General features: G+C 51.0%; 1 protein-coding gene across 1 annotated transcript in view; it reads left to right on the forward strand.

The window, feature by feature from the left end:
- Tg (thyroglobulin) overlaps positions 1 to 12,020 on the forward strand; it is a 165,754-nt gene extending 153,734 nt beyond the window's left edge. The window contains exons 45-48 of the mRNA XM_090339436.1: positions 317 to 424; positions 9,179 to 9,313; positions 10,612 to 10,799; positions 11,763 to 12,020. Coding sequence (XP_090195562.1) covers positions 317 to 424; positions 9,179 to 9,313; positions 10,612 to 10,799; positions 11,763 to 11,881 — 550 coding nt within the window. The 3' untranslated portion in view covers positions 11,882 to 12,020. The remainder of the gene's footprint in view (positions 1 to 316; positions 425 to 9,178; positions 9,314 to 10,611; positions 10,800 to 11,762) is intronic.
- The last annotated feature ends 1,649 nt before the right edge of the window (positions 12,021 to 13,669 follow it).

Below are 13,669 nucleotides of genomic sequence, written 5' to 3' on the forward strand. Positions count from 1 at the left end.
CAAATGTTACATAGTATATTTACTGTGCATTTGTTAGGAGCATCTTGATTCCAAATCTGATGTCTGGGCAGAGGTTTATCCACGTGCTTCCTGATCCCTGAGACATAGCACCCCAAGCTACAGTGTTGTTAGCCCCTGGTGTACACAAAGCAGAGTGGACAATGCGCCATGCTCTTACCTGCGTGGGTGCAAAGCCACTAGGAAAAGAGCTGGGGACAGAGCAGGGGGAGGACTTTGTCTGGGAAAAAGCCTGGGTTGGTAAACAGCTGTTGACAGAGCCATGGTGACCAGACCCCATCCTCTGTCCTTCTTGCAGGGACTACTTCATCACCTGCCCCATCATCAACATGGCCAGTCTCTGGGCAAGAAGCAGCCGTGGAAATGTCTTCATGTACCATGTTCCTGAAACCTATGGCCATAGCAGGTGAGAAGGCCAAGGCGTGTGGTCACAGCCTCGTGGAAAGGGAAAGGCTGGAAGATGAGGGAAGAATGGTCTCTCCCCAGAGAGAACAAGTTCACGAAGGTGCCTCTGCCTCACAAGACCAGCCCAGCGGGTGCTGGTCATGTGACCAGCTGGTCACCATGACCAGCTGATTACGGGAGCCTTGGGGAACACAGACATTCAGAAGGCCCCAAAGAGACAAGGGCTGGGGGCGGGGGTGAGGGAGGCGTCAAGGAATTCATCAGGGTCCCCAAGCAGAAGTAGCTGGTTATTTGTAGAGCGGTGACCTGCCAGAGCCCCTCTCTGTGCCTTGGCAGTAAGTCTCCCCTGACATGTGGGGGCCCTGTGCTCAGAACTATTTATATGCTCAGCTTCATCAGCCTCCTGGAGAGGAACAGCCACCTGGGGCTGTGGGAAGGAAGCCATCCTGGCAGGAGGCATCCATCAGGAGGGAAGGAAAAAGAGAGGGAGGGAAAGAGGGAAAGAGGGAGGGGAGGATGACTGCAGAGGGAAAGAGCCTGGGACCCACTGGGCTGTACCTCCCATGACCAGGAGGCCACACAGGGCGTTTGTCCCTCAGTGGGCTTTGGTGATGCCCTCCCCCGGGGGACAATGCCTCATTCTCTGGTCTGTGCCTGCCTTTCTTTCTCCCTGATGGGGCAGAGGAGTCAGGAAAGCCGGCAGCGGGTCTCCAGTGCCCCTACAGTGGGCCAGCTCCTCAAGAACATCCTACATCTTTATTCTTCCAAAATGACCGTGGTGCCAGGAGGACTCCTGCCGTGTAATCCTAGTCACTATGGAGGCCAAGATCTAGAGGATCATAGTCTGAGACCAGTCCAGGAAGAAACACTAGAGATTAACCAGCAAAGAAAACACTGGCCTGCTGGGGCCAGGAGTTTGGCCTAGCGGTAGAGTGCTGGCCTAGCATACACAAAGACCCAGGTTTGATTCCTTGGTGCCACATACATAGAAATGGTACCGTGGCTCAAGTGGTAGCTCTAGCCTAGAGAAAGCCCAAGAACAGTGCTTAGGCCCTGAGTAAAGCCACCAGGACTGACAAAATACCCACTGGGCTGGAGACATGGCTCAAGGGGTAGAGTGCCAGTTAAGTATGCAAGTTAAGCAAGTGTGAAGCTCTGAGTCCAAAGCCCAATATACAGGAAATAAATAAATAAACTGGTAGTGGTAAAAAAAAAATATGAACTACATCTTGCACATAAGGGTAGAAAAACCACACAAAACCAAACCAAAGCATTCCTGCATTTCCAACCAGGATCTGCAGTGCTGGTTCCTGCAGAGGGTTTCGGAGGCCTGGGACAGAGCAGTCACATAGACTAGGGGGCTTAGAGCACCTTCCAATCGTAAGCAAAAATCCAAAAGTGAGGTGCTGCTTCTACTGGAAGGCTCTGGGAAGGGGCGTCCAGTGTCTCCTGGGCGTTGGCGGTGAGTGTTCCTTGACTTGCAGATGCCTCCTTCATCCTCCCATTGTCTTCCTTGTGTCTGTCTCTGCTCCAAGTTCCCCCAGAAGCAAGACCCTTTATCCAAACAAGGCCCCAGGGTGCAGGGTTGGGACAGCAACTTGCCTCTGTGGGGACATGTCACATGTCCTCTCTGGGACAACAGGGCCTTCCTAGCATACTCCAGCAGCCCAGGCATCCCCATAAGAGTAGCTGCTATCAGCATCAAGTCCACACTCGATGCCTGTGGCAGTCTAGGCTTCTCTGCTCCTGAGTGCTACCTCCTGTCCATCCAGGGCCCAGCAGGCTGGATCCCTGCTCTGCCTGTAGCACAGACAGGGTATAGCTACCCCTCACCACTGCTCTGAGTGTTCCTGGGACAGAGAGGCCCGCTAGGTGCCAGGCCAGCACCCTCTCAGAGCCATCTTCCCATTCAAGTGTCTCTGTCCCTGATTTAACCATCTCTAGAATAGCATGGGAGCCGGGTCCCTGGGGCCTTGCCTTGTGAGGCAGATGATGATGTGGGGGTGTCACCTCCAGTCCTGTCTCTACCCCACAACCTGAGCTGCAGTCCTTGCTGGAGTGGAGACAGGTTTGGGGCTACTAAGCTGATTCAGGTGTACCTACGTGGACACAAGTCCCCTGGGGGGAAGGCCTGACCCCACATCCACAGCCCCACTCCTCCCAAACCTGTGTCCTCAGGGAGGGCATGTAATCCCCTGGCTACTTAACTAAATCGGTGTGGGGAGACACAGCTGGACCTTTCCTGGGACCACTGTCATCACAGAGTCCTGACACTGTGTGTAGAGTCTCTCAACGTCAGCCAACAGAAGGTGCTGTCGGCAAGTCCCTGTGCAGACAGCTTTGGTCCTCACCACAGTGATTCTGTGGGGTCATGGGTATAGCAGAAGCTGCCATCAATGCGCAGCTCATGGAAGGAGCTCTGTGAAGTTTATCTTCACCCCTCCTGCCTGTCCCACGCCTTCCTTTCTTCCCACCCCCTCCCTGCCTGGAACTGTCACGTCTCTCATTTTATTTCTGGCTCAAATCTAACACTCAAAATCTGTGTCTGTGTCTGTGTATGTGTGTGTGTATGTGATACGCTTTCAGCCATCTGTCTCCTTGAACCTCTACTCGGAGCATAGATTCGCCTTCCTGGAGGCAGCTGGGGAGTGACTGTGGAAAATGTCTCTTCCCTGTGGGGCGGCCCTGTCGTGCTCATTCATGGACAGCTGCTGCCTGGATGGCTCGCTGCACTGGAGGGTGCTGGGCACAGACCCCAGTGGGCAAGAGTAGCTGTGAGGTGTGGGGTGAGGGTCCCACAGGGCGAAAGATGTGTTGAGGACCCAGATTCAAGGGTCCTCGGAATGTGGAAGTTTGCTTTGTTGCTCATTGATACCTTCCTCTTACAAATGAAGCAGGAACACTGAGGAAGGGGGTGGGATCGTGTCCCTGTCTCAGAGGCCGCAGGTGGTTGTGGGACAGACTCACACCTGTCTTCTGCTCTTTCCAGCATTCCATCTCAGCTACTTCAGCCAAAGCCTAGGCGACTGCTGGGGTTGTTATGGCTGTGTGACTTAGGGCAAATCATTCGCTTCTCCTCTGTGCAACCGGAGAGAAAAACCCTTGTCCAGCTGGGCTGCTGGGAAAGTACACAGAGATGGGACCTGCACAGTCTAGCTAAGGCTTGTATCAAGGTGTGTGTGTGTGTGTGTGTGTGTGTGTGTGTGTGTGTGTGTGTATCTGTCAGTCTGTCAGTCTGTCTGTCTGCTGCCTGCCTGCCTGTCTGTGCCTACCTGCAGGCTTTGATGACCAAGAAGTACGGAAGTTTAAGGTATCACGCTGTCTCTTCCATTTCTCAGCTGTTTGCCTCCCATCTAGTTCCCTTTCCCCAGTGTCTCCCCATGAGGTGGGTCCAGATTCTGCCGCTTCACAGTGCGGATAATACACGCTAGACACCTGGCAACCTTCACACATCGCATAGAGGTGGCTCGCATCAGTTTCCTTTGAAGAAAAATAGGAAGGTTGTGGCAGGGAAGATGACTAGGGAGACCTGATTTCCCAGTTGTCCCATCAGGAGAAAACAAAGCTGGAAATGTGAGATTTGAGCTGTTGTGTGCACCCCTGATTTTCCTTCTGGATACTTCGGTGCATCCCAGGGGTGTGGCCCAGTCAGATCGAAACAGCGTCTGTTCACCTTAGGCCATGCGCCTGGGATCTCCAAACCAAAGAAACAGGAAGTGTGGGACCCTTGAATGGAGGCCACTGGCCTGGTTACGTCCGCTTCTCAGTCTGGTTAAGAACAAAATTTCTTCTTTAAGTCAATTTTTAAACTTCACTCCAGCCCCAAACACACGGGGGCAAAGGTTGCCAGAAGCCTGCAACCAGTCCCCACTTGGCCACTCTGCCGAGGGCTCCAGCCAAGGAGGGAGTTTGAGGGGGCTCCAGGAGAGTCAACTCATACATCAGTCCGCACAATAAGCTCAGAAGATGGCACCAAAATGGAGGTACACTGGGGTGCTGTGGTCAGTAGTGAGGAAAGAACCTTCTAGATGAAGATGAGCCCCTAATGTAGAAGTGGGAAGTGAATAAATCCAAGAAGGAGATTATCAAATGCTAAGGTCCTGGGATAGAAAAGGCCCAGATGCTTGTGAATACAGAAGACCCAGAACCTTGGAGTCCATGGAAAGAGAATGGTTGGAGGTGAGGAGGGGAGAGAATGCGGAGGGGAGGGTCTTGTCGTTTACACAGGAGTTTGTAAATGCTGTGAGGTGAAGAGGTAGCATTTTATCTGCGTGTGGTGGAAGTCATTAGAGCTTTTTAAAGGACACTTTACCTAAAATGTACAGTGGTCTTAAACATAGCTTACTGAAATACTAGGTATCTTTTCTTCATTGTTATTGATAGTTATAGAATGAAATGCTATTCTTCAATGTCAGTGAGTCTGGAAAATCCACGAAAACAGAACACGATGAGAAGGGACTAAGGTGGGTTGTTTGCCTCAGCATACAATGTTCACTTTAAACCTGTGACCCTGGAGTGTCTTCTTCTTCTTCCCTCTCCTCGGGTTCCAGATCCAGGCCCTGAGTTGACAGGCATTGAGTCATAGCTAGGCTGCAGTGAGAGGGCCTGGCTGATGAGAACAGATGCCCCAGGCCAGACAAAGCAGACAAAACAGATTTCACAAGGAATAAGACGCTCATACAGGCCGAGGGGTCAGCTGAAAGCTTTGGCTGATCTGCTCAATACTATCCTGTACAGTTCTTCTCGGCCCTAGAGATTTCCAGAACTATAAGCAAGCTTGGTGTGAAGTGAGCCTGCGTTATCTGAAGGAAATTATGGAATCCTTTTTAAAGAACTGTATAGCAAAGCCTATTTGCAAAACATCTAATTACAGAACCTGCCAATTCCTTCCCAGGGAGAATCTTGCATTATATTTGTCCAGAGAGGTAGCAGAGACATCACCACCAATTCCTAAGTGAAGTAACAATTCCCTAGCTTCTCAGAAAGAAACCACAGAACCAGATACACCTAGAATCTTAGGAGGCTGAGATCTGAGGAACATGGTTCCAAGCCAGGCCAGGCAGGAAAGTCCCTGTGAGACTCTTACCCCCAATTAACCACTCAGAAACCACAAGTAGAGCTATGGTTCAAAGCAATAGAGCACTAGCCTTGAGCAAAAAAAGAGCTCAAGGACAGTGCCTAGGCTCTGAATTCAAGCCCTACAATTAACAAAACAGAAGAAGAATAAGAAGAAGGAGGAGGATGGGGCCAGGAGTTTGGCCTAGTGGTTAAAGTGCTTGCCTAGCATGCGCAAAGACCCGGGTTCGATTCCTTGGTACCACATACATAGAAAAAAGCCGGAAGTGGTGCTGAGGCTCAAGTGGTAGAGCTCTAGCCTTGAGAAAGTCCAAGGACAGTGCTCAGGCCCTGAGCTCAAGCCCAGGACTGGCAAAAAAAAAAGAAGGAGGAGGAGGAGGAGGAAGAGGAGGAGGAGAAGGAGTAGAAGAAAAAGAAGAGGAGGAGGAGGAGGAGGAAAGAGGAAGGAGGAGGAGAAGGAGAAGGAGAAAGAGAAGAAGAAGAAGTAGGAGGAGGAGGAGGAGGAGGAGGAAGAAGAAGAAGAAGAAGAAGAAGAAGAAGAAGAAGAAGAAGAAGAAGAAGAAGAAGGAGAAGAAGAAGAAGAAGAAGCAGCCGCCACCATAAACCCTGGCATGCATGACCCTCAGGCTGTCTCCTTAACTCCTGGCTCCCTTGGCAGAAGCTTCTGTGGGCTGGCCTGTGAGAGCAGGGCTTGTGTGTCTGTAGGGGCAGAGCTCAGCCAGCTGAAGTCCCTGAGATGCAGGCTCAGGCTCACCATTGCAGGTTAAATGGCTGGGCAAGGACGGCAGCCGCGGGATGACTTCAACCATGCAAACTGTGCCTGATATGTCAAGAAAATTCCTCCTCACTCCCCGTCACTGGAAGGGAGCCTAGCCTCAACCTCCTTCCCACTGAGGCCACCGTGCTCTCCCAGCGGCCATGTCCCATCATCCCACCTCCTGACGCACCCCAGCCGTGCTTGTGGCTCCTGATGCTGGAACTGAGCTCACATCCGAGGTCATGCAGTGGCTACGAGTCTGGCACACAGCCCAGGCCGGAGCTGGCTGCAGTGTGGGCCCAGCGTCCCTCCAAGTCACACCCCTATCGCTTCTGGGGTGATATATGGATTGGCTGGCTTGTACCAATCACAGGAGACATCCACATGAACATCCCCTGCTCTGGATTCCACTTTGGTGGAAATATTAATACTGGAAGTTAACAAATGCAGCACAGAGAACTCCTGCCAGCCCAGAGCTGACTGCTGGACCTTTCCCAGCTCCCAGAGATATGGACATTTTTAGGGTGATGGAATCTCTGAGGCCCTTTACCCCCCGCTTTCCCACCATCGCCCCTGTGATCTCCAGGAATGCTCTGAAATCTCACTCACAGACTCCAGGATGACTCTTACTTGGAACCTTTTGGATGGCTTTAGGGAAAGGAAGGAGGAATGGCACGTGAGACAGAAACAGGTCAGATCTGAAATCCTTTGCTCGGCTTAAGCATTCAGCCTTGAGGTGGCGTGGTGGAGTCAACAGTGAGGACATGGGCCCAGAGAGAGCTGGTGCCTGGTGCAAGGTGCCACAGACACCAATGGGCCGTGCTGGGACTCTGGTCTCAACAGCTTCTCTCTGATCCCTTGCAAAGCAGATTCCTTGCAAGGAAATGGAGACCAGACCTGTTCACACAGGGAGGTAAAACACTGGTTGCTCCCGTGGCCCACGTTCCAAACTGGAACAAATCCCTTCTCCCAGTCTCCTGGATGATCAGCCACTTAAAGTCCCATCCAGAGCCCAACTGCCCACAAAGCACTCTGAGAAGACAGCAACACTCATTCGTGTGGTGACTTATTCCACAAAAAGTGAAGGCTAACTCAGCCAAAGGGAGAAAGGAAGTGCAGGGCTGAGGCCAGAGGCTTCCATGCATGGAGATTCTCTGTCCTCTCTTTGTGGAGTGCAAATGAGTTCCTCTCCACACAGTATATGTAAAGTGTCGCCAACCTGAGCTGCTTACCCACGTTTTTTTGAATTAGGGATTTATGCATCCTGTAGGCACGATAAGTTAATTACCTATGTGGCAAATCTTAGATTACAGGTTAAGCAAAGATAATGCTACCCCAAGCTTCCATCCTAACTCGCATGCCTGGTGTTTCTACTCTGGCCAGTCTGACTGTCAGGAATGACCACATCACCTCTAAGATCTACTGTTGACAATCTTTTCTCCCTGACAGTGACTAATCCTCTAGAAGCCAAGGGCCAGGATCAAATTCTTTATGGGCAAAGCCAAATCCTTTATCACTGTCATGAGGGAGATATGCTATTAATGTAAACTGACCCTTGTGGCTTCCCATCAGTCAGAATTTACCAAATATCTATAGATAGGCATACTGTGTTGTTTTCATGGGCTTATGTCACTGAGTACTTTTGGTTGCACTTGAAATTGTGAATGTGGGAGTGGTGATTTCCTTATTCCCTTCTAGCCTTAGTTACTGATAGCACTTAGATCACCTATCACGAAATCATATATAGGCTGCAGAAAAGCTGAAAAGATCTAAGAAAGAAGAGAAATTACCCAGAATTTTAAATGGCGATGTGAAGAACCAGTGCAAAAAGGCAAAACAAATGTAAAGGGTGGCATTGGTTCTCAGGAGCTGGGTCACAGAAGCCCAGAGGTGCTGGAGAGGGGCCCAGCTTCCACATGGCTGATATTGACACCAGGGAGAGTGGCTCTGTACTGACTCTGGGCAGAGGGAATGCTCGCCACCTCAGATCTCCAGACCAAAGGTTGGGAACTTACCCTGGAGCAGCCTGAGACAAGACGGTGAGCAGTGTGCCAAGTTTCAGTCTCATCTCCATTTTGTGGGTCTGCTATGTCTAATGAGCTCACTGGCAAGTCTGTGCCTTGTGGTTGCTGACAGAGGGAGCCATTCCTGTGTGCAAACAAGGTGCCAGTCATTCTGCCTTTGGGTTTGCACCCACAGAGCGGTGACTCGAGCAGACTTCTTCCCTGCCTAAAATGGAGTGACTCGGGGCAGAGTACAGCCTGGGCTGTACACCACAACGCTGTAAAATCCCTGACAGCCTTTCCACCTAACACCTTCAAGGCTCACAGTGTTTGCTCCATGGCTACACATTCTCAGGCTCCCGTGTTACCTGGGTGACATTCTTGGGACTGGCTTCCAAATCCTTACTCTTCCTACAGACTCCATCCGGTTACAACTTGTGTTTATTGAAAATCTACCATGTACCAAGCACAAGCAAGAGCTACAGGGGTACAAGAAGTAGCTGCAAGAACTGCAGACACACGTGTTATGGATGAAGAAGGACTAGTGCAGAGTCAGGACTCAGAACCAGGCCATTGTTGACTGCTCCGTGAATGGAACAGCAAATGAATGCATTGTATTTTGAATGGCATGCCTGGCTTGTGGCATCAAGATGACAACTGCTTGGAAAAATCACTGCCGAGCCTTGTTCTCAGCACTGATGAGCCTCCACCAACAAATGCCACGGTTCTGTCCCCAAAGGCACTAGGGGGCTAAAGGTCACGCTGGACTTAAGCTATACTGGAACTCACTGGGTCCCCTAAACAGAGTGTAAAACGGGAAAGGCCTGTGTGGCAAGGAATGAGGAGTTTGAAGTGATTTCACTTCTCTGATGGCTTACCATTCCCTGAATGTTCGCCTGTCCTTTCCCTGTCTCCCCAGCCTGGAATTGCTGGCAGACGTTCAGTATGCCTTTGGACTGCCTTTCTACCCAGCCTACGAGGGGCAGTTCTCTCTGGAGGAGAAGAGCCTGTCACTGAAAGTTATGCAGTACTTCTCCAACTTCATCAGATCTGGGTGAGCAGACCACTCTACCCTGCATTCTACCACTGTGCTTCTCTGCCCACACTCTCTGCCATCTGAACACCAAGGCTAAATTCTGTATTAACAGACTGACCCTCCCCCAAAGTCGTTTCCTTCTCACTGCCTCAGCTCCCTCTCCTCTGTCCTGAATTACACAGATCTTCATGGAGAAAGCTTCCAGCTACAGCTCTTGAAGTTCAGTCACAGTTGAGGGTTCTTGGTCAGGGTTTCTTAGACCCCCGTGACCCTTGAGGCTGGACAAATACAGTGGGACTTACCCTATCCCAGGGTGACAACTAAAACAGTCTCAGGCATTGCCGATGTCCCCTTGGGAGACAGGCCACGGGGACTACTCTGCCCCTTAGGAGGTCAGTGCAAACAGGCCTTGTCCCTCCTGGAGCTAGCAGAGCAAGGATCTTCCTCGAGGGCAGCCCCTCCCTGTCTGTCCAGATGCCCTGCTCTTCCTCCTCCTTGTACAGCGGCCATTTCCCTTGTCTCTTGACCAGATGTACATTGATTTTCTAGAATCTGCTAGGTCCCGAGGAACTGGGATGTGTAAATACCCTAGCTCAGTTATATATTGCTGACAACTTGGAACAGTAAAACCAAGCATAATTTGTAGTGAGATAAAAGAAGCTTTGTTCAGTTGGCTTTGGGGGCTCAGTAGAATTTTTTTCTGGGAAAACAAGTTTCCCCAGACAGTAGGTCTTCATGGATGAGTAGAATATTCAGATGAGCAAAGGAGAGGGTGTTGGGGAACAGGAGTGATCTAAACCAGGGTAGGTGGTGAGAAATCACACCTTTCCTGGAAGGTAGGCAGCTGTGATGGGGCTTGCTGGGAGGGGGCAGGCCAGCGGGTTGGGGGATAGAGAGAATGGGAACTCCTATGCATAGGGGAGTGGACCTGCGGTTGGCAAGGTGGCAGGTTCTGGGCTCACCTTCCTGCCCAGGTCTCAGGCACACATGGGTATTCCAGAGACTGTGCATGGCGCCCAGACCAACAGAAAGGTTGATGACGATAAAAGATCTGCTCTAAACTCCTGAGTCACAGGAGCTTCTCTGGGCCCTGAGTCAGTGGAATAGCGGCCTACAAGAAATGAGCTAGGGAACCTTGATCACTTAATGCTTTTTAATGTCCAGTCCACAGGGTGGAGTGTCACCAATGGGTTCCTATCTGACATTCAAGATGTCTGATCTCACCCTCAGGGACCAAGAGTCAGAAGGAAGTGATGCCAAGTGACAAAACCAAAGACGTGTCTCTCATGGATGTGTCTTCCTTCTCATTTCTCCAGAAATCCAAACTACCCACATGAGTTCTCATGGAAAGCCTCCGAGTTTGCAACCCCTTGGCCTGACTTCATCCCCGGAGCTGGCGGGGAGAGCTATAAGGAGCTCAGTGCGCTGCTGCCCAATGGACGGGGTTTGAAACAAGCTGACTGCTCCTTCTGGGCCAAGTACATTCCAGCTCTAAAGGCAGCAGGTAGCAACACTTGGGTTGCAGCGGCTGGGGTGCTGCTCGTGACTGTGTCTTGGTAAACTCTGACTTTGGGGTCACTTGGTCACTGGGCACTGGTGACTCTGCCCCTCACCATGAGCTGCTCTGTGTGGGTGACGGGGTCCTTTGTGAAGGATCTCCTGTTGTGATGGGAGCTGAAAGGAGTCACCAGCAGATTGGGGTGAAAGGGCATGAGGGAGTGGGGATGAGTGGTGAGCCAGAGTCTAGCAGGGAATGCTGGTGGAGGGAGAGATGTGAGCTTCTTGAAACTGTTTTCCATGCTCTTGCTGGGATGGAGAGAAAATCAGAGAGATGATTCAAGCCAGGGAAAAGTGGGATCCTCTTGTTATACAGTAATTAAAAAGAGCAAGTGGATTCTAAGGTAGCTGTTAGGGATATGGAAATAAAAATATCCTTAAGAAGGTATTGGAAGAGAGAGGAAGAAAGTGAAATAGTCCAGTGACTCTTCAGCTTTTCTGTTGCCAAGGTAGAAGTCTGAGACCAGGGCAGTTCTCCCTGCACAGGGAACCTGGCTTCTTCCTGGACAGCGTAGGACAGGACAGGCAGGTGGAGGCAGCGGTGGGGTCATGTGACTCAGGGTTTAGATTCTCAACTCTGCTTTTGGCTTCCAGGACCAGGTGGCTGTATGTTGACAAGCCCAAGTATTATTGTGCCCTTAGCTTGTTCTGTTCCTGTAGCTCAGAGATGAGTCTGGTGTACAGGTATTGGACATAGGCAAGTGTATGCCTCTGGGAGCGTGTGTGTGTCTCTGTGTGTGTGTGTGTGTGTGTGTGTGTGTGTGTGTGTGTGTGCGCGCGCGCGCGCATGTGTGCCTGTGTGCCTGTGTGCATGCATGCAGTCTCTTTGGGCTGAACGGACAGGGCTGCAGAGGACAGAGAACACTCCAGGTCTGAACTGGACCCATTCACCCTGCTCCTTCTGTTTCAGATGGAACCAAGGATACGCAGTCAGCTGGTGGTGAAGAAGGGAACCTGGTGATAGGGTCTGAGTTCACAGAAGACCCCTTGGACTCCCTGGAGCCAGGCCCCAAAAGCTACAGCAAGTGATCAGCTCTGGGCTGCCCACCCGTGCTGCCAGTCCCTCCCCAGCTGCCCACAGCGGTGACTTCATTCTGTACCACGCCACTTGATCTCAATAAAATGTCACTCTGCAGTGAAGCAGCTGCAGGTTATGAATTCAAAGCAAGTCCTGGGTGAGCTGTGTCTTTGTACCCAACTCTTTACATTTATTTGACTCCTAGCCTACCAGTCTTGACAACAAATACTGACAGAGCACGCATGTGCACCAGCCCATGCTGAGTGCTGGGCAGATCAGGACCCTTGTCCCTGTGAAGGGCAAGTCAAGTGAATGAAAGACTGTCACACAAAAAGAGGACTCCCTCAAGGACAGGCCCTTGAGTGACACAGTCCCATTTGAGGGATGAGACACAGCGCCACACAGAAAAGAGACACAAGAATGAGACAGAGAACAACTTGGGCTGGTGCAGCAGTCTAACAGACCTGAGCTCTGAATGGAGGCCAAGAGGGTGGAATGATAAGACTCTGCTAGGAGAATGGGAGGGACCTGGATACACACAGGCGGGAGTGGGAGCAGGAGAAGGTTTATTCCAGCTTTTGTTGGACTTGGATAGCTGGAGACATGGATGAATTTCTCCCCTACGTCTACCTTCCTGAGGAACACACCTGTAAGAACAAAACCTGTTTGAAATTCTTTTTTCACTCCTCCTTTTCACCTCTTTGACCCCTTGCTGTCTCTTTCTCACTCCCTTCCTCCTTCCCTCAATACTTACCCACACTCACACACTCCCAAAATAAAAACAGGCAGAATTTGTTAGCAGCCTCTGTCATTTTCATGGCACATCATGTGTTCACACCCATCACATTGCTTGAGTTCAGTCCAAACCCAGTGACACTCAGGCAGGGTGGGGCTTAGAAAGGCTCCTGCTGTGCCTGGATGCCCACCACAGGGAGGGGAGGGGAGTCTCCAACTCAGTTCTCTAGAGGAAGGAGGCTGCTCCAGAGAAAGGAAGCCTGCGCCCTCCTGGCCATCGGGTTGGGTCGGGTTAAACCTCTGTCTGTCATCATGTGTTATAGCAACCAAAGGAAGCTAATGTACTGCATGCTCATCCAGATGTATAGCTTGTCTTGGCACCAAACCTCAGGTGTGACTAGATCAGTCTCTTCCTGCTCATGAAACACCCACTGTAGTCCAACATCAAAGCCCAGAGCTACCAGCACTAGCTAGAGAGCAGCGTGTCCCACCCCTGCCCATGGCTGAATGGAGCGTAGGCTTTCCTGGTGAAATCGTTTGTGCCCCCCCTGCCCGTGTGTGACCTGCTCCGGTGTGCTGTCAAACACTGCTGGATGATAGCTGCTCTTTTGTTCTCCAACTTGACAACCCAAGTTAGAAAACATCTTCTATTTACATCTAGTTAAGTGGAAATGCATACTAGGCAGATTTGCCTTGCCTATGAAAGGAACTTTTGCATGGAAACAGGAAACAGTTGAGCACTGCCCACAAAACCCTCATCCTTAGAATAGATTTGGGGTACATACTGTGTCTAGGACAAAGGTGAAGACAGGGGAGCCAAGGTGCTCAGAGCCATGCCCTGGAACAAAACTCAGAAAGTTGAGGTAGAGAAGAACATTCAGCGGGGAGGCCCTGAGTCAGAGGAGACCCCGTTCTCCACTAGGACAAGAGCAGGAGGTGTATGTCCACTCCCATAGTGGCTTTTTCCCACTCATGTAGCCATTCTCATGTGTCCCAGAGACTCTCTGAAGCCAGGGCTGTTGGGCGGTTTGTCTCCACAGGGGCTGGACCATCTAAAAGGTCAG

This window comes from Megascapheus bottae, chromosome 9 (genome assembly GCF_031878675.1).
Source record: "Megascapheus bottae isolate mThoBot1 chromosome 9, mThoBot2.hap1, whole genome shotgun sequence".
NCBI classification, from domain to species: domain Eukaryota; kingdom Metazoa; phylum Chordata; class Mammalia; order Rodentia; family Geomyidae; genus Megascapheus; species Megascapheus bottae.